General features: G+C 33.3%; 4 protein-coding genes across 9 annotated transcripts in view; 3 read left to right on the forward strand and 1 right to left on the reverse strand.

The window, feature by feature from the left end:
- The first annotated feature begins 1,040 nt into the window (after window positions 1-1,040).
- Window positions 1,041-8,413, forward strand: LOC144839617 (V-type proton ATPase subunit H-like). 2 transcript variants are annotated; one of them, XM_078695056.1, is made up of 12 exons: window positions 1,041-1,266; window positions 1,902-2,091; window positions 2,539-2,658; window positions 3,097-3,299; window positions 3,790-3,897; window positions 4,238-4,322; window positions 4,661-4,839; window positions 5,139-5,264; window positions 5,884-5,985; window positions 6,157-6,270; window positions 6,769-6,812; window positions 8,223-8,413. In XM_078695056.1, the coding sequence occupies exons 1-11, from the start codon at window positions 1,121-1,123 to the stop codon at window positions 6,806-6,808; spliced, it is 1,413 nt and encodes a 470-aa protein (XP_078551182.1). In that variant the 5' UTR covers window positions 1,041-1,120; the 3' UTR covers window positions 6,809-6,812; window positions 8,223-8,413. The 2 variants fall into 2 exon arrangements, with proteins under 2 accessions (XP_078551182.1, XP_078551181.1); XM_078695055.1 differs by lacking the exon at window positions 8,223-8,413 and having other exon boundaries at window positions 6,769-8,198.
- Window positions 8,414-8,775: 362 nt separating this feature from the next.
- Window positions 8,776-16,353, reverse strand: LOC144839628 (ciliary microtubule inner protein 5-like). Of its 4 annotated transcripts, XM_078695071.1 has the most exons (5): window positions 16,234-16,353; window positions 15,651-15,725; window positions 13,260-13,415; window positions 12,117-12,156; window positions 8,776-10,609 (listed from the first exon to the last, which is right to left on the reverse strand). In XM_078695071.1, exons 2-5 carry the CDS (start codon window positions 15,692-15,694, stop codon window positions 10,418-10,420), a joined length of 432 nt encoding a protein of 143 aa, XP_078551197.1. In that variant the 5' UTR covers window positions 15,695-15,725; window positions 16,234-16,353; the 3' UTR covers window positions 8,776-10,417. The 4 variants fall into 4 exon arrangements, with proteins under 4 accessions (XP_078551197.1, XP_078551198.1, XP_078551195.1 ...); XM_078695072.1 differs by lacking the exons at window positions 15,651-15,725; window positions 16,234-16,353 and adding an exon at window positions 14,898-14,973; XM_078695069.1 differs by lacking the exons at window positions 15,651-15,725; window positions 16,234-16,353 and adding an exon at window positions 13,542-13,820.
- A 618-nt stretch (window positions 16,354-16,971) lies between these two features.
- LOC144840631 (uncharacterized) lies at window positions 16,972-19,136 on the forward strand. The gene is made up of 3 exons (XM_078696517.1): window positions 16,972-17,233; window positions 17,578-17,735; window positions 18,828-19,136. The coding sequence occupies exons 1-3, from the start codon at window positions 17,094-17,096 to the stop codon at window positions 18,950-18,952; spliced, it is 423 nt and encodes a 140-aa protein (XP_078552643.1). The 5' UTR covers window positions 16,972-17,093; the 3' UTR covers window positions 18,953-19,136.
- A 1,244-nt stretch (window positions 19,137-20,380) lies between these two features.
- Window positions 20,381-21,982, forward strand: part of LOC144839624 (uncharacterized) — a 31,711-nt gene continuing 30,109 nt past the window's right edge. The window contains exon 1 of one of the 2 annotated variants that reach the window (XM_078695063.1): window positions 20,381-20,639. In XM_078695063.1, the coding sequence (XP_078551189.1) occupies window positions 20,589-20,639 (51 nt within the window). In that variant the 5' untranslated portion in view covers window positions 20,381-20,588. The remainder of the gene's footprint in view (window positions 20,640-21,982) is intronic. The other variant, XM_078695062.1, reaches the window with a different exon arrangement.

The raw sequence follows: 21,982 nt of genomic DNA on the forward strand, positions 1-21,982 counted from the left end.
TGCCCCACCCCACCAAACAACCAATAGGGCGATGTGAGTTTATATTGTATACTACCACCCCCCCCCCCCCCCCCCCCTCAGCATAGGGCAATTTCACACAATAATGAATAGAAATGTTAATACAAAGAATATATATCACAAGAATGAGTAATCCGCGATTTTCCCTGTAACAGTAATATTGTCCATGTGGTAGGGCGCCGCCATAAGTGAGGATGTATCTGGGATGTATACAACTTTTTGTGACGGTTACACTAATCAAAGGCTGGACCACCGGTAGTATTTTCATGATAAAAAATGCTATCAACTACATGCCAACATCATATTAAATGCTATTTGGATATTTAATTGTTCGTTTCATGCAATTTATTTAGTAAAAACTGCCGAATAAACAGATCGCTTCATCAACCGGGCGCTACGATAGCGCTACCGGGCGTGTTGGTGTTTACGCGTTTTCACAAAGGATAGTTTAATAATATTCCTATATTTAACTTGTTTCTGGTAAAACAAATAAATGTCAATGAAATTTAACATTGTATTCTATTAATAGTATGTATTTTATACTAATTTATATCATAAAAACAATACCTAATTTACCGGGCGTAGATTAGTACGCGGCAATGGTAAAGAATAGGCCGTGCTGAGTAACGCTTCGTTGATTTTTGGTGTTGCTGTTTTAGGCCTTTTTTGTGAACTAATTTAGCATGTTAGAAAATAATTGTCTGTAGAAGTGAATGTACACTAGTTTGTTATTAAATATGTATTATAAAATGGTTTACAATTGCAAAATATATTATCATAATTCTATTTAATGTGACATGTACAATATCTATTAAATCAAGTCTTATTTAGTCGGTATACATCCGCCCTTATGAGGGCGGCATCACTCTCTGTTACAAATTTCTCATGCAAAAATCGCGGATTACTCATTCTTGTGATATATATTCTTTGTTAATACCAACGGAGCTACCCTTTAAACCAATTTATCGACAGTTTTTGTTTTGCTCCTATAGAGGGCAGCAATCAGTCACGAGAAAAAAAAACTGATGGAAAAGAGAGGCGTAAGGTGGCCTAACTAATATTTCTCATAATCATAGTTCTTAGATCGTTCATTATCAGCAAAATGTCGTATTCTCAAATTCTAGAAGATAATAGAGAGGACAATTCTGAAATCGGAAATGCAACCTATGGTTTACCTCCAACTAATAAGTTTGATCAGGAGGCAAACGAGGTCAGGCAAAATAGGGTTAACTGGCAGTCATATGTACAGTGAGTTGTTGTGTTTCTTCCCGTTGTTTCTCTCTAGAAATGCAAAGGAGGCTTAAGGCATAGGCCTAGCTCTGGAAGGCTGAATATTATGCCCCAAGCCCCTAGCTCGGGTAGCCGGGTGGCAAAGCTAGGTCTACTTAATTACTATGTTTAGAGGATCTCTTGTTTAGATAAAGTTAAGGTTAGACTGACTAGCTAGTAGGACTCTATCTAGGCTAGGCCTAGTCTATACTAGTTAGCCTAGGCCCTAGTAGTAGTAGTAGTAGTAAGCCTACTTTATGTTTGTTTTTATTGAGTCCTACCTAGAATCACTTAAAAACAGCTTATTAATATTAATAAAAATATTAGGTACAGTAGCCTAACTAGGCCTAATCTAGGGCTACGCTGCCCTACTACTACTAGCTAGGTTTATTAATTTATATTTGTTTGATATTAATATAATAATTATTAGCCTAGTTTAGTAGCCGTGTTCCATAAACGTTTATTAACTTTATTTAATAATTTTTAATAATAAATAGAGCTTTATATTTTTATAAATATTTACCTTATATGTACAATTGATGAGGCAAATCCCTATTGGGGATAATAAAGTTTCAATCTAATCTAATAAGTTATTTTATTATTTCATTTTGAAGGAGCCAAATGATTACACAAGAGGAATTTGAGTTCATAGTTCAATACAACAACCAATCAAGTGAACGGCGAGATGAAATGATAAAACACAGAGGTGCTGCTTGTGCCAAAATATTCCTCAGTTTAATCAATCACATTGCAAGAGAACATACAGTGCGGTATCTCCTCACGCTTATTGATGACCTGCTTAAGGTAGATCTCGCTACAATTTTTTATCCAAGATTTAAACTTGACCTTTACCTTTCTTCCTAGCATGCATTGTGTTAGCTCTTCAATGCATGAATTTAATCATCATAGTAGGTTCCCGATAATATTTCAAGTCATTCTTCCACCTCCTGAAATTTCTCCTGATATTTCTCCTGATATGAATAAAACATCCTAATAATGTATACATTTATTAATTATTTACTACTAACCCAACAGAAAATGTCTGAAAAGTAGTGTGTGGCATATACTAAAAATGCAGAGCGCCTAAGATTGTGTTTAATAGATTATAGTCAATGTCATTTTTTCCCCAATTTCTACTGTATATCGCCCTCTCTTATTTGACTATGGCTTCATGGATTCTCCCGATATTTTATATTTCCAAGTTGGTACCTCTTGTAATTATATCTGATTTTTTTCATTTAATTTTGACAGGAAAAACCAGAACGAGCCAGCATATTTTTTGAGAATGCTAAAAAGTCAAAAGGAAAAACCACAGCATGGTCTCAGTTTCTGAATATGTTGAATAGAGAGGATAAGTTCACAATTAATCAGGTATTAACATATTTAGTTATTACAGAAAGATATTTTAACAACCATAAGATTTTGCTAGATTTTTATTACAAAATAAACAGTATTTATTCTATTATACTTGTTTAATTAGCATACTGTACCACCTGTATGCAAATGAGTCTTATATGTACAGTATTGTCATAACCAACATACTTGTATAAAATTGTTATTTATTAAAATTAAAGTTTGACATCCCCACGTTTCCACTAGCTACACATCGCAGGGACGTAGATGCAACGCAAGCGAGTTGACCAATCACACGCGACTGTTCGAATAACCCATCGCTTGTGATTGGTCAAATCACTTTGCGTTGCGTTACATCCTTGCGTTGCATCCTAGTGGGAACCACGCTTTATTGCCCAACAAATATTTTTTGTTAAAGTTCAAATTTTTACATCAAAAATGTTCCCTTTCTTCTAGGCATCAAGAGTTATAACAAAGTTAGCATGTTGTACACGTGAAAAAATGAGCGGCAACGATTTAAAGTTTTACTTGAGTTGGATACGATCTCAGTTGACGTTCTCGGGAAACGAATACATGCAGACGACGGCATTGTGTCTCCAACAGATGTTGAAGCACAATGAATATCGAATGGCGTTTATGGAAAATGACGGCCTTGTCACGTAAGTGTTTTGTTTATGAAAATTGGTAAAACGTTTTTTAAAGAAATTTATATCCGCGTCTGACTTTGCAAGCTTCTTGCCGAGTCATACAAAACGTCTGCATTCTTGCTGGATGACTAATAAGTCATTATACTATACGCTCCCAATGGTACAACCTACTTTTAGTGTGAATGCTGGGTAACAAATGTTCAAGTATTTTTGTGCGAGTGTGTGGGACCATATTTTCAAATTAGTTATGTGTGTGAGTATTTTTGCCAGAGGTTTGGAAAAAATATCTGTCTATTCAGTTTGAGTGAAAAAATAGTGCACATGCGCTTTTACCATATTTGTTCTTAGCAGATGCATGGATTAACATGAAAATTGCAGCTATTCGGTCTTGTAGTGGAAAGGGAAGCATGATTTTTTTCTCAGCTAAAACGTTGAATTCGCGCAAATAAATTCTCCTAGTTGAAAACAGGCTTAAATAGCATCCTATTGTTTTCTTTTTCAGGGTTCTCAACGTTCTTTCTGGTAAGGTGAGCTTTCAGATACAATATCAGTTGACATTCTGTATATGGATGTTGTCATTCAATCCAGAACTATGTGCTCACATAAACAAGTAAGTTTGCAATCTTGTTAACTCGACTTAGGTCTACATTCAATTAACAGTGGGGATGTCAGTGGGAGGCCTGAGGAGAGGATTTATTTACTATGATTGTGATGGGGGAGGGAATTTTATCAGGCCTAAAAATTGTTTAAGTTGGCCAAGCCCAACCGACAAGAAATTCAATAAAATCTAGGATTTGATATATGAATTGATTTTTTTTATAGAACATATATTTTTAGATTTTGGCTCAGTAGTAGATTTTTGGAAAGGAAGGCAAGAAAAAATCCAACGTTTTCGTCAGGATTATCCCTCTAAATGAACTACTTAAATACTCTATTTTGCATTTTTCCAGACATAATGTTGTGCCAGTTCTCGCTGACATCTTAACAGAGACGACAAAGGAGAAAGTTAGTCGTATTATACTTGCGGTCTTTAGAGTAAGTACTGTATTTGCATATAATTTAAAAATGGCCTAAAAAAGTGTTGCCCAAACACAGAATAACAATAATTATCTGTTAATCTAAATTTCTTAGAACTGGGCCTTGTACATAGACATGTACTCTATAGTCTCCTCATAATAAGAGGAATTTCGTGATGTTTCCTGCCTCTCGCTAATGTATTAATGTTTATTAAACCCTCTCTTGATTGGCCATATTTTCATAAACTCTCCAGATAGTTATTGACCTGCAACACATGCACGGGAGGAACATTTTCCAAATGAATAACTTACAACCTACAACTTACAAACAAACTAATAATGTATGCTTTATTACAGAATCTTACTGAAAATCCAACTGAAAAAGAGATAAAGGCAGACAATGCATTAGCTATGATTCAGTGTAAGGTGCTAAAACAGTTAGACGTTCTGGAAGGACAAAAGATTGAAGATGAAGATGTGACAGAGGACATTGAGTTTCTTATTAAGACTCTGCAGATGAGTGTGCAAGACTTGAGGTGAGTGCCATACTTCACTCAAATATTTGAGTTCAATTTACAAGGCCGTAGCGAGAGGTTAAAAACAGACCAGGCAAAGATGCTTTAAATATAATTATTATAAAATAGCGACGAGCTGTGCTGGGGGATTGGAGGTGTGTCGTGAAAACTGAAAATTTCAGATGAGACGAGCGTCTCGTCTGCCTCATGCTGGTTACGCCTGTGATTTATTTCGTCAAAGAGGAAAATTTACCTAATTTAAATAAAAATTTAATTTACCACTTTACCACAATTAGGCGAAATTGTTTTTGTTCCAACAGCTCATTTGATGAATATTCATCAGAGATCAAATCTGGCCGCCTTGAGTGGAGCCCTGTTCACAAAAGTGAGAAGTTCTGGCGAGAGAATTCTATGAGACTAAATGAAAAGAACTATGAATTGTTAAAGTAAGTGTAAACAGCTAAAAGTAATTATTTTGAAAATCAGCTGGGGCCCCTGATGTTTAATCAAATTTTCATTGATGAGTGATTTTTTTATAGCACCATGTATTTTTTAGTTTTTTTCACCCGATTCCCAGTGCTGTATCTCCACTTACCTATTTCCAAAGTATCATAGGAATATTTGGTACTACAGCATCTCATTTATCTGTTGTGGTTAAGGGTTAGGTTACTACTAGATACATGTGAAACACATATTCCTATGATACTAAGAAAATAGATACAGTACTGAGAATCGGCTGTTTAAAAAAATGTCATACGCATTCAACAACTCTCCAATTACAGGATGGATAAATTGTTTTATAATTTATCATGCTTATAAACTCTGGCTTAGGGAGTGGAGTTGAACAAGTCGTGGGTTACAACCATGGCTTGAAACCTGGAATTGAACCCTGGATATTGGGATTTGAAGACACTAGCTAACTGTTTGTTTGCTTCTCGTCGCACACATGTGGACAATCCATCAGGAAATCCTGGTGGCACCACTTATTTACTATAGACTCTTTCAAAATACACTCATTTATAATAGTCTTTCCAATCTACTACACTATTATTATCACAATTGTAGGATCCTTACAAAACTTCTTGAGACGTCCAAAGATCCACTGATACTGGCCGTCGCTGCTCATGATCTTGGGGAGTATGTCCGCCATTATCCACGAGGAAAAAAGTAAGCATTTGTTTAAGATATTAATATAAACTTGGTATAAATTATTTCCTAAACATATAAGTTTTAGTCTTACTTTAATTTTTCTAAATTTCAACAAATTAAAACTAAATGCAAGCCTCATAACATTCATTTTTAATGAAAATATATTATAAAATATTATTTTATTTTTAGCATAATTGAGCAACTCGGTGGAAAACACCTCGTAATGCAGTATATGGTACATGAGGATCCAAATGTACGATATGAGGCGCTGTTAGCTGTACAGAAACTAATGGTGCATAACTGGTAAGTTATAGGGCACTTTTGATTTGCTACAACTGACGACCAACGTATGTCTAGTTAATGTCTAGTTAATGCATGCAGGGATATTGGGACACAGTTTAATGGTTTCTAGGTACAGTTGACGACAGACAACACATCGATTGACCTGACCTAGTTTGGTTCTTGGCCATCGAAAATCAAAATGTGTCACCAGCAGAATATAAAGAATACAGATGGGCAACTATAATGTGCACTTAACACCAGGAAAAGAACCTGGTTCGAATCTCATTGTGCTCCCTATGTGTTCGAAGCACTGAGTTGTATAACCTGTGCTGAATATGACTCATGTGGATATACAGTATATAAACAACACAGAGTACACTCTTTGAAAAACAGTATTGGATCAACTTCAGTTGTACTGGAAAATTCTGGGTCAGAGTTGTGTGAATTCGTTGAATTTTCTATATATTTACTGTAAATTTAATTTAAAAAGTGTTTTTATACTCTGTTTTTTTCTTTCAGGGAATATCTAGGCAAACAACTACAACAGGGCACTTCATAATAATGTTGGTAACTTACTTGTAAACTCTTTCAAATCTAAAAAAAAAGGAAAACTAACATGTCAAGCTATATATAGAGTTGAGTATTCAGAGGCGTATTGCAGACGTATACTCTATACACATTTTGTATATATATGGCCGTATGCAGGTCTCTGCACTTATTGCAAATATACCCAAGTTTGTAATATCTCTTTCTTCCTATATCTGTAATAGTTATACTGTCTATTCAGGGGACACCCAAGTTAAGGGGACACTTTCTTGTGAGACAAACATTAGGCAATATTTGTTTTAACACTATGGCTCTAACCTCTATTAAGGGAACACTTTAAAGTGGAATCATCAAAATAGTTATTTCATGTTCTGCAGTGCATGGTTACCTAGTGCTTGTTTCCCACGCAAGCGAGTGACCAATGACAAGCAACATTTTAAATAATCCATCGCTTGCGATTGGTCAAATCACTTGCATTGCATCCTTGTGTTGCGTCTCTAGTGGGAACCAATCATTAGTTGGAGTCGGAAGTAGTTTCCTTGGCCAGTAATAGAGAAAAACAACCCCCTGATTTATCTTCCCAACTTCATCTTTATTGCCAATTTAGGATTTGCTCAATTATTATTTTAGATAATAATGCAATTTCATTCCAGTAATTATTTTGTGAATCATAGTATTATATACTATATAATTATATATAAATTTAAATTTAGGGATTTTTAGTTATTGTATGTGACGTTTAAGTGCGGTAATTTATTAAAAATAGGTTTATTATAATGGGACAGGATTTAAATCAACAAATATCTCTAAAGACAGTGAAATACTAACCTAATGAATGGATTACACTATTGGATTTATTAATCTAAAACAACAAATAATTTTAATATGAAGATGGAATTGGATGTTACACTTATTTAAAAAAATATATAAACAGAGAACAACAAATTATAACGTTCATAATTAGTAAAAGATAAAACAATTAATATGAACATTTGAACTTGATTCATAATAAAACTACCACTGCATGGATTATTTAAGAAGTATTTTGGGTTACAGTACATTCTGTCTCATTTAGATAATTGTATCTACTACTGTACTAACATATTGACCAAATAAAACAAAAACATTTGCTAGTTTCATGCCCTTTCCCGCATCAAAAAATTAAAATCTTTACAATATTGCCAAAGCTTATTCGTAGCGTTACCCAATGACGTTTATTAGGTTAAACATAATTGGCATAAATGTCTATCAATATTATGTACAGTATATGTAATAGATAAATAAGTTGTTAATGTATCAATCAGTGATATTTTGTATATAAGTCATCGGATATATAATATATTATCGAAAATCGATATTGGTAGATTTACGAATTATTGGTGAATAAATTGGTGAGTACAATATGTTAATTTTAATTTTTCATTCAGATCCAGCTGCTCGTCGCATTGTGTTGATATTGACGTCTTCCGGAAAAGACGTCAAGCCGATGGCTTCGTATACAGCATGACCCACATAGTTCAAGTGCATTCTTCCTCTACTCAGTTTATTATAATATTAATGCGTTGGCTGCATCCCAAACTTCAAAGCTGTGCTAAATCAATTTCTCGTGTTTTATTAGGTGAGCCAACAAACTGCCAATAAATAGTAGGTTTTATCCAAAGAAAAAGAGAAAAAACACCTCAGTGTTGTATTGTTGGTTGAAATTACAACCAATTATGTAACTAGATGCATGTTTGATCATTATTAGCAAAATAAATTCGATTAAACGCGACCTCTGCCGCCAGGAATGTTTCCACTTTCAGCAAAATGCAAACACAGACACTCATAAATCAAACATCTGCACTCCTGGAGGATTATGGGTCAATTATGTAAGTTACGTACGGGGCGCCGTTTGAAACATTACAAAAAAATGTGTCGCGAGTACGCCTTTTGTAAATTGATGATGCGTGAACTTAAATCCATCAATCAAAATAGCCAATATCAATAAGTCTGAAACTTTAATCAACATCTTTGAATTACGATCGTGTCAATTTTCAAAGTTATAGAGCTATACGTACGGGGCGCCGTTTGGGACATTCGTTATTCTGTCCAAGAGTAGGCTATGTACGTCCTTTGTAATTCGATAGATGCGTGAATTTAAATCCATAGACAGAGATAGCAAATATCAATAATAAGTCTGAACTTAAATCAACATCTTTACATTATATCTTGTGTACACTATTTACAACAACGAGTTCTAGTATACCAACTGTATTTAGGCCTATGTCTGCAACTTTTGGAACAGCCTGTGTGTTTCATACTAATAATTAAAATATAGGCCAATCAAACTATCGCATCAAACTGTATTTCTATTTTGTCAATATAATGGCCTACCAATCCTCAATGGACGCATAGTATTTATAAACGCCCAACAACAAACTAAAACGCTTTGGTTCTCACTGGGATGCAACGCAAAGACGTAGTACATACGCAATGCAAGTAATTGCCTAATCACAAGCGACATTGGATATTGTGGCGCTTGTTGCGTTGCGTGTACGTTGTACTGCATCCACTATGGGAATCATGTTTTTATAAAGAATGTGGCGCGCCATAGGCCTACGTTACATTATGAAAATATAACATATAGCCACTTTGATTACTAATAATAGTGGCCATGGCCATTGAGTGATAATGATTAAATCTAGCGAGGTAAGCTAAGTTAAAAGCATCACACCTGCTTGTCGGAAATCAGATACAATATCTTCTTCTCCTCCAAATGACAGACTATTGAAATTATAATCATGGTAACGCATTAGACGAGGAATCATCTTATAATTATAATATTTGAATTGTATGACATTCACTGAAGAATACGAAATGTAAATGTCGCAATCCCTCAAACGTAATGTAACACCTATGCTGTACATCTTACGTCATAGTAGACAATAGGACGCTATTACGACAAACAATTGTTTTTAAATTACTAAATTGCTTACGTCAAATGTATTTGTTTTCAATTTAAATTAAATATAACATTTAAATTAGCATTTGATGATAGGGTCTATACATAATGATCACACACACAATATATTTTCAAAATGGTTTCTAAAGTAAGCTACAAAAAAATCCAATATTATTTATATAACGTCAGTTTTATTGAAACACACCAGTGGGGAATTAGATTTTCAGGAATCCGTTGGTTAGGAATCTTTCATATTATATTTATGAGGTTCTCCGTAAGTCGTAGACTTCCTATTTTTAAAATAGGGCCTAGATGTTGGTGTTTCTGGTGAGCTTGCTGTGTCGTTTCCATTCTCTCCGGTGATGATCTGAGATATTCTTTTTTGATATCCTCTTGATAAAAATGATTTATATTATCACAAATTCATTTTAAGACAAAAATCTGTATGTAGTAGAATATAGTAGATGCTCTTACACTTTGTACAAGATAATAATGTTATCGAAATCAGCGGCAACCAAGAGTTTATGTAGGCATACTGTACCGTGTCAGGCGACGAGATGCATTTTGTCCAACTCCACCGGAGTCATCGTGTCTTGCAGTAAAGACATCATAGTCTTAGGCTACATACGTGCCTACTCCTTTAAGTTCAATGATTGTCAGTTAAAAGCGTACATAAAAAATTCAATCGTAACATAACAAATCTTTAGCACGTTTCCGTCGATGTGTTTGACTAAATTTATTTTGCAGCATGACCATTGAATTTGATTGTCCAGTCTTTTGTAAATGACCAATCGTCTGTGCTCCTGTATTCGGTAACGAGTCGGCAAAAACGGTCCGATTCTTCGGCGGCTTCGGCTTCTCTTTGATATTACCCTATAAAATTTAAATATTAAAAAGAAATATTTGAAACTAAACTCATCGTCGTGTTATTCTCGCCAATCATTGGTTAGAAATTGGAAATTCTAAATATATTTGTTACGTCATGCTGTCAATAAAGTCGATGGTTCTACGTTTGAAATGTTTTCGTGGTTAAATCAAACAGTTCCAATCGTCGAATTCGTTTCATTTTTGTAAGAGTCGGAAGCTTAAATTAATTTCTTCGAATTAAAGTCTACTACCCCTATAGAGGTTTTAGTATACACCGGATTTAAACAAGTTCGATGCCATGTTGTGTTCTACATATTCAAGGCTGCGTAATAATTGGAACTACGTTAGATCATGTTTGTCATAACTCCTTATCAGGAGTTCTTCAACATCACGTTGGTCGATCATATGCACCTAAAATACATATTAATGATATTATTAGGATTAAGGACTTTGATATGAAGTGGCTATGAAGATAACATGATAAACGCATTAAGAAAAAAATCGATATTTATATCGCGTTTGTATGCGACTGAACTTTACCCCTCTTGACGACGCTGTGCTAATACCTTTATTTAACAATTGTCTGTTCAATAATATTTAATAGTGGAGTTTTATTCTCGTAACAGGAAGCGATTTTTATTATTTTTAATTAGGCCTACCATAGTCTCCCAAATGAATACCGTGTCATGCACAGTTCTCTTGCCGATGTTTTATTTTTTTTCAATTTTTACTGGATATTCTCCTGTAGTTAAAGACCATTTCAATTATATTTGTACTTGGTTACCTTGCTAATATTTTATTCTTAAATTATTAATTGTTGATTTTATCTGAATGTTCTCCTCTAATTAAAGACCATTTAAAGTACACCTTTATTTAAGCTCTGTCTACACTATCAAACTAGTTTGACAAAAAAGTATATGGTAGTGATATGCCAAAATATGGTAGTGATATGACATCACATTTTTGTCACATCAAGTTTGATAGTGTAGACAGAGCTTTGGTTTGTCTTTTTCACATTTTAATTTTTAGATATTATTGCTTATTTGATCTGTGGGTATTAGACCATCAGTTCAGTTTTACTTAAGTTTATGTCTTGATGAAATCATTTCTAAATATTAATTTATTGCTAACTTGATATTGGCTAATTAAAGACCATTTTAGAACCAGGTCACCGGGGCAACCCCCTACTCTTCTCGAAAGATGAACTGGGTTCTTTAAAGTGTAACGGACAACCTGTGTACACTGGACCTCGGTTTAGTCCTTCTCCGAGAAGACTTGTTCCACCACCTCCTAGGACTAGGAGCGAGTCGACCTGCTCGAATCCATGTTGATATTGTTGGCGCTTTATCAATATCTACTGGACATCGCCTCTAATTAAAGACCACTTTAAGTACATTCATGAAGTTTACCTTATCAGAAAGAACTTTATTTACACTTTATGCCCCTCTTTGTTTTCGTGTCCAAACTACCGCGTTTTCTCATGTAACTATTGTTTTGGTTAATATAACCTTACCTTTTGATCGTAATCTTTAAGGAAACCCCATCCTTGCTCCCTATGGATTTGAAAAAAAAGTAAATTGGTTTAGTTCATTTTATAATACAGATCAGTGTAATTATTGGATGTGATCATTTACCGTTCCTGAAATGTCCAATCTCTAGTCTGAAAGGTCAAAGGTTATGCATCTGTCTTATTGGATAACAAACTGAAAAACATTCGCCAATAATGATGTTTTAAAAACACCTCTAGAAAGGCATTGGAAAGGAATTCATTAACTCATTTTGTTCTCGGATAAATTATTTTAATGACATTTCTTCATTGAGTCATCTACCAAAAATGTTGCAAGATGTTGGGATTTGAAGTGCTCAAGGTATTGGTAAATCCAAATTAACGAAGTGGTGGTTGTCATGTCAACAAAGGAGAATCAAATCTAAAGGTCTTTCAACATTTTTACATCATTGTGCAACGAATTGTCATTTTTCAAATAGAAAAATACACCGAAAATAGAAAAAAAAAGTAACATTTTAACCCAATAGTTTATTTATATTAGTAAACTGAATGTATGTAATCAGCATGTGGTAAAACCACTTCCTTCAATTGCAGTATTATGATTATAATTATTTCCTCAATAACGTATGAACTATTAGCATTACCGGTGGTTTATTATATATCAATAATACTGCAATATTGAAGGAAGTGGTTTTTAATATTTTGAACTATGTTCTACCACATGCTGATTTGTCAGTGTTCTTCGTGTGTCAATTATAATCCTATATGTGGGTTAACGGGATAATACGTTTTATTGTACAGTAACCATAACTACAAGTCAGGGAAAAAGTTAAATTTTAACCCAATAGTTTATTATTAGTAAAATGAAAGTTGATACTTTATCACATGTGACATTATTCTTGCCTTATTTTTAACATAACCTATGATACAGTTGTAACGTGTGACAAACATGTGACCTGTATCATGTAAATTTCATAAGATACTGAACAAATTAAAATACAGTACAATCGTACAACTATGTATGTTCAGTCAACCTATTCTACATTCCAAAAATGTCGATATCTTGAGGAAAGAATTATCCGCTAATTTTATCATCAGTTACGATTATGGTACCACCATTTAGATAATTTACGTTCAGAATAGACTTACCATTTTTTAACTGCGTTTTGTTCTCGTCCCACTGTTTCCCTCCAGATTTTATCCTGATTAACTACATGACTCTTCTCAATCTCAGTGTCTGTGTAATTCTTCTGAGGAGGTGCGGACACGCTTCTTTCCTTGGGCACACAAGATCCATGGTAGGCGCTAGATACACGAGAAGAAATAGGAAAACGGTAACCAGCCGATGTAGCCCTGTCCATAGTACGAATGTTCGACATTATGTTTTGCTCTTTGTGTAGGTAGGCCTATAAATTTAACGAAGATTGTTACCACAAAGCAGCGATTATACCCATGGGTGTGCTGCGAATGCTATTAACGACAAGTGGGGTGGAAGTCAAGTTCAGTGTGAATTCCATCGGTGGGGTCACGCGAAGTGATCTCTCTAAAACTCTCGGCACTTGCAGATTATTACAAATAAATAAAGTATCAGCCTAAAGTAATCATCCACCTTATCTTCTTCCAGATTATTAGTTATTAACTCATCCAATGAACTGTTTGTCAACGATAATATTATTTAAATAACATGATAAATAGGTCTACAATCTTTAAAAAAAATCCCCCTGCGTTATGAAGCATTATTCGATACACACGAATTTCTAATTGAAATTTCGGTGAGACCCGCTCCCTATTGTTTTGCTTTGAAAGGACACTAAACAGATGGGTGATTCTTTTATCTGTTTTTGTATGAAGTGTCCGTGGATCTGTTAAGTTTACACTATCGTTGCTAAGGAAAGAAACAATACACAGACATGCGCACTATCACTAATTTTTTTATGATGTGTATTTTTCAACATAATTGTTTACATTCAACAATATATGCGTGTGAACTTTATATATGTTGCACGTATTACAAACATTACCGTATGTTTCGACATTTTAATTTTATCGTCGCGTTTAATTTTTAATAATTATTGTTTAAAACACACATCCTATAAGTTGCGAACAAATATATGTTAGTGCAGTAAAGTTAATTTTTAGCGTGATAATTATTTACAGATACGTAGGTCATTAAATGCTCATTATGTTCTACGCAGGAGATGTGTACTTCCACGTAAAAATGACAACCGTTCTCTATAACCCAGTTTTAAATAAGCAATCGTGTTAAAATTATTCTACTGCTATAGTTTTTTTTTACCAATACACCACGTTTATTCATCTTCAACCTCAGTTCCTTCTATTTTAACTTAAATTTAAAAATTTAATTTAAACTAATTTTCCAAATTGAGGCAACATGTAGATATACTATTTTATCAACATTTGTACGCGCACGTAAAAAATATGTATCTTCGCCACGCGTGGTCCGGTATGATTGCTTAATTCTTACATTTTGGTGGTCGGTGCTGTTGCTCATGGGATTTAAACATTGTCAGTGTTGGAGGTGAGTACGACCAATTAAGATGCTTTTTTTTAAATCCGGGCCTATCATGATTTTACGTGCGCGTAAGATAAAGGGATGTTGTTTCATTGACCCATCGTTGCTGCTCAAGAGTCATCAAGGGATCCTGACATTCTCAATGTAAGTGATACGACCCATATCACATAATGCTTGTTGCCATTATGATATGTCTATCAATGATTTTACGCGCGCGTACAAGTTGTGTCAATGTGATGTCACTGAATACTTACATTTGCTCGGCGTTACTCATATCATCGTATCTGTCCATCCCCAATTTACCGAAAAGTAAATGCTATCCACCAATATGATTTAAACCCTATTTGTATAAGCCACATTCAAAATAGTACTCCATCAGATGGAATCATTCTGAGAATGCGTGTTCGTGATGACCATCATAGAAATTATACTAATATAAATAGTGATCTAGTGTGACTAGAGACCATCCAAATACGTCATAAGACTTAATTTCATTGGTTAATGACTTGAATTAATAATTATTCTTCATGAGAGTATATTTGCGAAGAATTTATTGGATTTCACTGTATTAATAGCAGGTGCATTTATTACACGTTGGAAAAAAGGTTTATGTGTGGTTTAGTGGGTAAACAAACACGATATCACATTTCCTCTGGTTTTTTTAATTTATCAGCACTAATTCTACATCAGGTACCTACACAACTATACTCATTCTTAAATTCAGCCATCATGGGCCCTTTCAAGCTTGTTTCCAATTGGGCGCAACGCACTGCGTTCGGACGATCCTTTGCGCGTCGTGATTGGTTAAATTAGTTGATGTGCGCTTACATCATTGCGTTGCGTTCAAGTGTGAATCTTGCAAGCTTAATCCCACTAGGACCCACAAGTAATTTGACCAATCACAAGCAATGGATTATTCGACCTGTTGCTCATCATTGGTCAACTCGCTTACGTTGCGTCTACATCATTGCGTAAGCATTAAACATCACATCACCATGAATACCTACTTTGGTCTTGTACCTCCAAAGTATGAAAATCCAGAAGTTGCCATCCTGCCGAAACTGTTTCCACTTCAGACAGCACTTGAGAGAATGAGAAGAAAAACTGACTATCAATTTGTTAAATGCCAGGCCTGGCTTTAGACTGTTCCGATAGCGATAGCCTATTATAGAAACTCCTTTGTAGGCCTACCAAAATGTTATTCATATGTATAATGTTCAATATGCGAGACCGAAAAAATGTCTGTATTTGTTGTATCATGTTCACGGAAGGTGAGGTAAAAGATCTATTATTAGACCTATGTGTCAAAGTATTTTATTATTTATTTTTCTGTGCGTTTTGTCGTAAATTATTTCAGTCTGAAAAATGTTGACTTATACGAAAAACACTTTTCCTTCCATTGCTAATATTTTATACTTTTATGAACACAGTGATAATAAAAGCAAAGTCTAATTTTACATTATATTATCAAAATAAAATAACTAATTCAAGTCTAAAGTAGAGTTAATTATTCACGGCAGCAACTAATTAACGAACACGCACACCAAAATACAGCCTATATTAGACTTTGATAAATTACAGTATACTTACAAATTATAATTACAAACTGATCATCTATTGGCGTATTAATATTAACAGGATAGCTAAGTGTAGTAATCAAGAAAGATTAATTTCACGCGAGTATTAATTTCAAACACGATCTCATTAGAAAACATACGCCGGTCTGGACCCAACCTCACCAACAAAGAAATGAATTAATGTGCGCTATTAATCTAACGAAGGAGTAACATAAGACGTTCACGTTTTGTCAGTCTGTTCCAGGGTTATTTACTAATGCATTAAGAATAATAGACCTTAGATTTTTTGTTAATCTTTATTATAGAATCTATTGTCCATCTTTCTGTTTACATGGAATCAACATACCGGTGCATTTTCGTGCCGTTGTCCTAGAGACTTGAAGTAGGCCTATTTGTTTTTAGTATAAGACGGAGAAATGGGTTTATCTTTGTCCATTGTTAGCGGCATTACAAGAAATGCGCGCTGATAAGGATACGAAATTATTACGTACGTGCGCGAAAGCAGTGCGCCTTCATGATAACACGTCGTCTAATGCGCATTAAACTGCTGTACCACAATCATTGTGTTCGGATAATAATATCATTATTATTATTATAATGATAAGTAGTAATCGCTACAATGTCATGATTATCATTATATCATAGGCCTAATAATTATTATTTATAAGTATGATTAAATTATCTGCGTGAAAGAGAAATTCGGAAGAGAGCCCTCTGTAGTTCAGAATATGACCGAAAAATGCGTCGGGGAAATTTTCACTTCTTCACCGACCAAAACAATCAGCAGCCAAAGCGCGACCGAGGCCTAAAAGTTTACAGAGGCAAGCTAGATTCGGTGTGTTTTATGTTGCAATGAATTGATTATTCTTCAATATGAATGTAGATGCTCTTTTTGAAAATGCTACAGTTCTATCTACAGAAGGAAAAAATAAAGAAGCACAAATTGCTTATTCAGAAATAATCGACATACTTGTAGGCCAGCTTTCAAAGGAAGCCACACTGAGAAAGACCAGGTAAAAAGTAAATCATAACGCCTGAGTGAGGTTGATGTATTATTGTTTCGGCCGCCGATCACTTCGACTGATTACAATTCTTTATTCAAAAACATAAATTTGTAAATTCTGACAAATCACTCAAAACGATAATTCTATGATATTTATAATATGCCTATTATAATTTAAAATAATGGATGCAAACAAGTTTCTTTTTAATTTTATATGGAATTCTTATCTTAATTTTATTACCATATTTATTCGAATAAACGCCCGACATTTTGAATAAACGTCCTGCAGCCTGCTCAAATAATCACCCTAATTTAGTCTCAATTATATTTTATGTTTTCTTTTTCCTTTGGCAGAAACGAGGTGTTGGCCTTAGCATATAACAACAGAGGGCACCTTCGATATCTCTGCGTAGATTTCGATGAAGCCGTTGACGATTACACGGAAGCAATCAAATATGATGAGCACTTATCAGTTGCGTATTATAACAGAGGTCAAATTCACTATCGTTTAGGTATTGCATAATATTTAAACTATAGGATTTTTTAATTACTGATGTTGGGCCTTCATAGAGAATGAAGGGAATAATAGAAAACACACTGAGACCCGTAATATGTGTAATAGAAAATTCATGTGTTGTTTAATACATGACATAATGAGTTGGCACTAAATTTTTGCTCATTGGCACACCTTACATACACATCTTTCTTTGATAAATTTTTCAAAAATATTATAGCGACCTCTATTATAGTTTGAGCATACTTTCATAAAAGCTCCCGATATTTCATTCTTCCAAGTTGAGAGGTCTGCAATAATCTCCAAAACACCTAATAATACTTTTATGTTATTAGTAATAATTATATTAATATATTTATTGTCGCCGATGAATAAATAATAAGAACTAATAATATATACTGCAATTGATCCATATTTCAGTAAACACACAATAAAATAATACAATGCAATAGATACAAAATAAATACAAACATAATATAATGAATACAAATTACAACTATAAATAATGAAATAAAGCGGCAACAGCAATATTATATCCTATGAAAAATAGTTTAAAAAAACATTTTTGTTTATAAGCCATTTTGTTGACACTTTAACCAAAAATTGAATCAGGGATGCTATATATCATGGATGTTATTTATAAATCCAAAGGCAAAATACTGAAAAAATGACAATGCTGTGGGTATCAGTGACTGGATCTCAATGGAGATACAAACAAAAATGGAAAAAGCTAAATCAAAATGATAAAGTAAAACAGCCAGAAAAATTAGCAGAGCTTTCGGGCAACACTAGTCTTTCATCAGTGCAAGTGAAGGTACTTGGACAAAGATAGATAGATAGATAGATATAGATATATTATTTATTTGCGCTTTTAAAGAAGTTACCCAAAAGCTCTGCAATTTGTTTCTATCTTTTTTCTTTCTGATTTTTTTGACTTTATTGTTTTGATTTAGCTTGTTGCTTATTTTATTTTGTATCTCCAATTTTATCCAACCACTTCCACCCACAGCATTGTCATTTTTCCAGTAATTTGCATTTTGAACAGGATTTTATTTATTATATTATTTCTCTTTAAACATTCTCTTTTCAGGGAGATTTTCGTTGGGAATTACTGACTTTAAGAAATGCTTAGAAACTGAACCACATTTCACAGAAGCACAAACCGCATTGGAAACTGCCACGCAGGATAAACTAGAAAAAGATAAAAAAAGCTAATATTAATAATGTGGACATTACTTCAGTTACATAACAATAAAAATTACATATATCTATGAAATAATATTTTTTTTAATACTTTTAAATAAATAATTTATATATTGCATCAAATGTTTTAAAAATATTTGATGACTAATTTTTTATAATATTAATTTTAATTTTTGAAATAAACTGTTTTGAAATAAATAGTAAATTTTCTTTGTATTTGTGTGTTTTGTACTACTGTATATAGAGATTGTGAATTGAAATTCTAAAAACGCCCTCTATAGTATCAATGTTAACATTATTAGGGCCACATATTTTTTGGGGAAATATACTAGTACTGTACATTATACAGTATTTTGAAGTACAGTACTAGTACCTTTTGTTGTATCTGTGTTATGTAACTATGCCATCGACAAAAAATGTTAATATGCTGTATGAAGATATGATTCGATTACAAATTCACACCATTTAAAAAACTATAAATGAATATGAAAAAACAAGAACAATTGGAAAACTGAAAAATATTTGGGATAATAATAAATAAAGAATGTTCCTAATACAGTGGAGTTGTGGCTTGTGGCTCCTACCTAAACTTAAAATGGAAAAAAATAGTGGAAAGTGTTAAAAGAAGATGATAAAAAACACGTTAAAAAAAGCAATATTGGACAGAAAATAATACAATTGATGTATAAATAGTAATAAACAATATATTAATTAATGGATGAACTTGAGAACGACAATAAAATCGATTCAACGAAGAAATGGCTGAAAATATAAAATTGTATAAGATTTTAAAAGAGTTATTAAATGACCGATTGATTCATCTTTTTAAAATAAATTTCATTAAATAAAATTTAAAAGTATGACGAGTATTGTATTGTTAATTTATGTGGGTGTGAAGGACACCAATCTTAAGTTTATTTCATTTCATAATCACACTTAAAATTAAATCTAAAAAAAGGGAAACATTTAATTATTATTGCAACATTATTTTACTGGGTTGCAAAAAAAAGTTACACACGTGATTTTTATGATTTTAATATGTGAAGAAAGTACACAGACGAGTGTAATATTACGTCACAGTTTAAAAAGTAAAATTAAGAAATTTATAATTGGGTCAGTATCCTGTCACCACATCCGGAAATAAAAAACTTTAGTGACTTTTGAAGATGACGTCATTGGAGAGTTAAGTATTAATGTCCTTGACACATGATAGAAAATAGTTCGAAAAAGTCCTTAATTTTAGAAAAATATATTACACATATATAATTTATCATAAAAAATGTAAAGAAGTTGGATGAAGTTTAACTTGTTATTAGTTTTTTCTGTTTCAAATGCAGCGTAATTATTCTGGAATTGTGTAATTTTTGCAGAACGTACCACACACAGCGCAAGTGCTAACTCTCTTATTTGGCGAACTTTAGATTCATCCGCTAATTGTTTCACAGTTGTTGTTTTGTATGGAATTTCATTCGGTATCGTCGACAAGTACACAGTGAACAAAATTTGAGAGAATTTATTGTTTAGTTTTGTTTATTATTGGACATTTGTGAAGTTTAAATTGGTACTCAACTGGAAGTATAAGTATTGTTGGTTATTTACTCTTACTTTGGATTTATTCCTAAAGGATAATACACAAAATCGACGTAGAATGAGGTTGTACGTTTGCGTGTGCTTCTTGGCGCTTTTTAGCCTGGACGAGGTAATTATTTGTGAAAGCATGAAACAGTCCCCTGCTGCCGTCGTCGTACCGTGGCTGACTGTGGGATCTGTATTATTGATTTGTTACGACTATTTAGCATCTATTATACAAAATGGAAATATATATATAATCCTGTACTGTTATGTGTATATAATACGTTATATTTACTGTATTATTTTACACAAATTGATTTGTCTTTGTTACTAAATTATTAAAAAATGTTTTCTCAATCAAACAATGTTTTCGCGGTGATGGGCCGAATTACCGATGGGCCTAGCCTATGTAGGCCTACTATGATGTATCCCAATAAATTATGATTAAGCCTATAGTATTAAAATATGTGGGCCTTTCAGAAGACAAGAGGTGGAAGGGAACCAAACCAAGTGGAGACTTACTTAGTTTTAGGCACGATGATGGACGATCATGCGGTATTTTATATTTTTCATGTGCTTCCTACCACTGTACCCACTACCAGGCCTATTTATTTTTAAAAATATTATTAACAATTTAAAATACAGTATATATATATGTATATTATTAAAAATATAATATTAATTATATAGGGCCTAGTAAAAGTAAGGGAAAATTGCTGTTTCAAACATTACGGCCAACATAAATTTATGGGGGACATCCCTGTCATTAAGGGATATTTTGTTGGGTTCTACCTGTTAATTTATCTAAAAATAATTTATTTAAATTGAAATAGGTAAATTTAATGCGGTATGAGTCATTCTACTTTGAATTGATAAAATGTCTACTGTGTGACTAATCACCCAATGAAAAGGGAATAGATAATGTGCAGACAATAATGTTCTTCCCTAATTGTCTTTTAATGTACTTGGTACTGACATTTCCTGTTAAACCTTGATTGGCAGGACTTATACTGTGTACATACATGTCCAGTAACAACTTTATTTATAGTTTAACTTTATTGAATATATAATGCATCTAGATATGTATATACTGTATCTCTATGGTGAATGATATTCTAACTAGCTCACCCACACACTGATGAACTGAAACAGATGTACAAATTGTGTAACAAAGTATTTGCTACTTCCTTTCTTTAGTATTGCTCAAATCTTTTTTCGAAGAAAACTTAAGGTTATTGTATAGGTCAATGACTTTTATTTGTTAAAAATTAAAAAGCTATTTTATTTTCATACCACATTGAGAATTTGACCTTAATAAACATCACAATGATGTAAAGTTCTGTAGGATTACAGTGTATATACAGTATTTTGTTGAAATACTACTTTACCACCATGCCCTGCCCAGCTGAGCAGTGAGTGTGAATATTATTTAATAATTATTTATTTGTACATAAATTTACAATGTCTGGA

This window comes from Antedon bifida, chromosome 4 (genome assembly GCF_963402885.1).
Source record: "Antedon bifida chromosome 4, ecAntBifi1.1, whole genome shotgun sequence".
NCBI classification, from domain to species: domain Eukaryota; kingdom Metazoa; phylum Echinodermata; class Crinoidea; order Comatulida; family Antedonidae; genus Antedon; species Antedon bifida.

Bases quoted from the DNA above. Each gene is read 5' to 3' on its own strand.
- LOC144839617 (XM_078695056.1), top strand. From the start codon at position 1,121: ATGTCGTATTCTCAAATTCTAGAAGATAATAGAGAGGACAATTCTGAA. The intron at 2,092-2,538 runs GTAGATCTCGCT...TAATTTTGACAG, and splicing joins TTATTGATGACCTGCTTAAG to GAAAAACCAGAACGAGCCAG. The intron at 6,271-6,768 runs GTAAGTTATAGG...TTTTTCTTTCAG, and splicing joins AAACTAATGGTGCATAACTG to GGAATATCTAGGCAAACAAC.
- LOC144840631 (XM_078696517.1), top strand. From the start codon at position 17,094: ATGAATGTAGATGCTCTTTTTGAAAATGCTACAGTTCTATCTACAGAA. The intron at 17,234-17,577 runs GTAAAAAGTAAA...TTCCTTTGGCAG, and splicing joins GCCACACTGAGAAAGACCAG to AAACGAGGTGTTGGCCTTAG. The intron at 17,736-18,827 runs GTATTGCATAAT...TTCTCTTTTCAG, and splicing joins TCAAATTCACTATCGTTTAG to GGAGATTTTCGTTGGGAATT.
- LOC144839628 (XM_078695069.1), bottom strand. From the start codon at position 13,627: ATGGAATTCACACTGAACTTGACTTCCACCCCACTTGTCGTTAATAGC. The intron at 13,416-13,541 runs GTAACAATCTTC...TCGTGTATCTAG, and splicing joins GGTATAATCGCTGCTTTGTG to CGCCTACCATGGATCTTGTG. The intron at 10,610-12,116 runs GTAAGGTTATAT...TAAATTTTATAG, and splicing joins TTAAAGATTACGATCAAAAG to GGTAATATCAAAGAGAAGCC.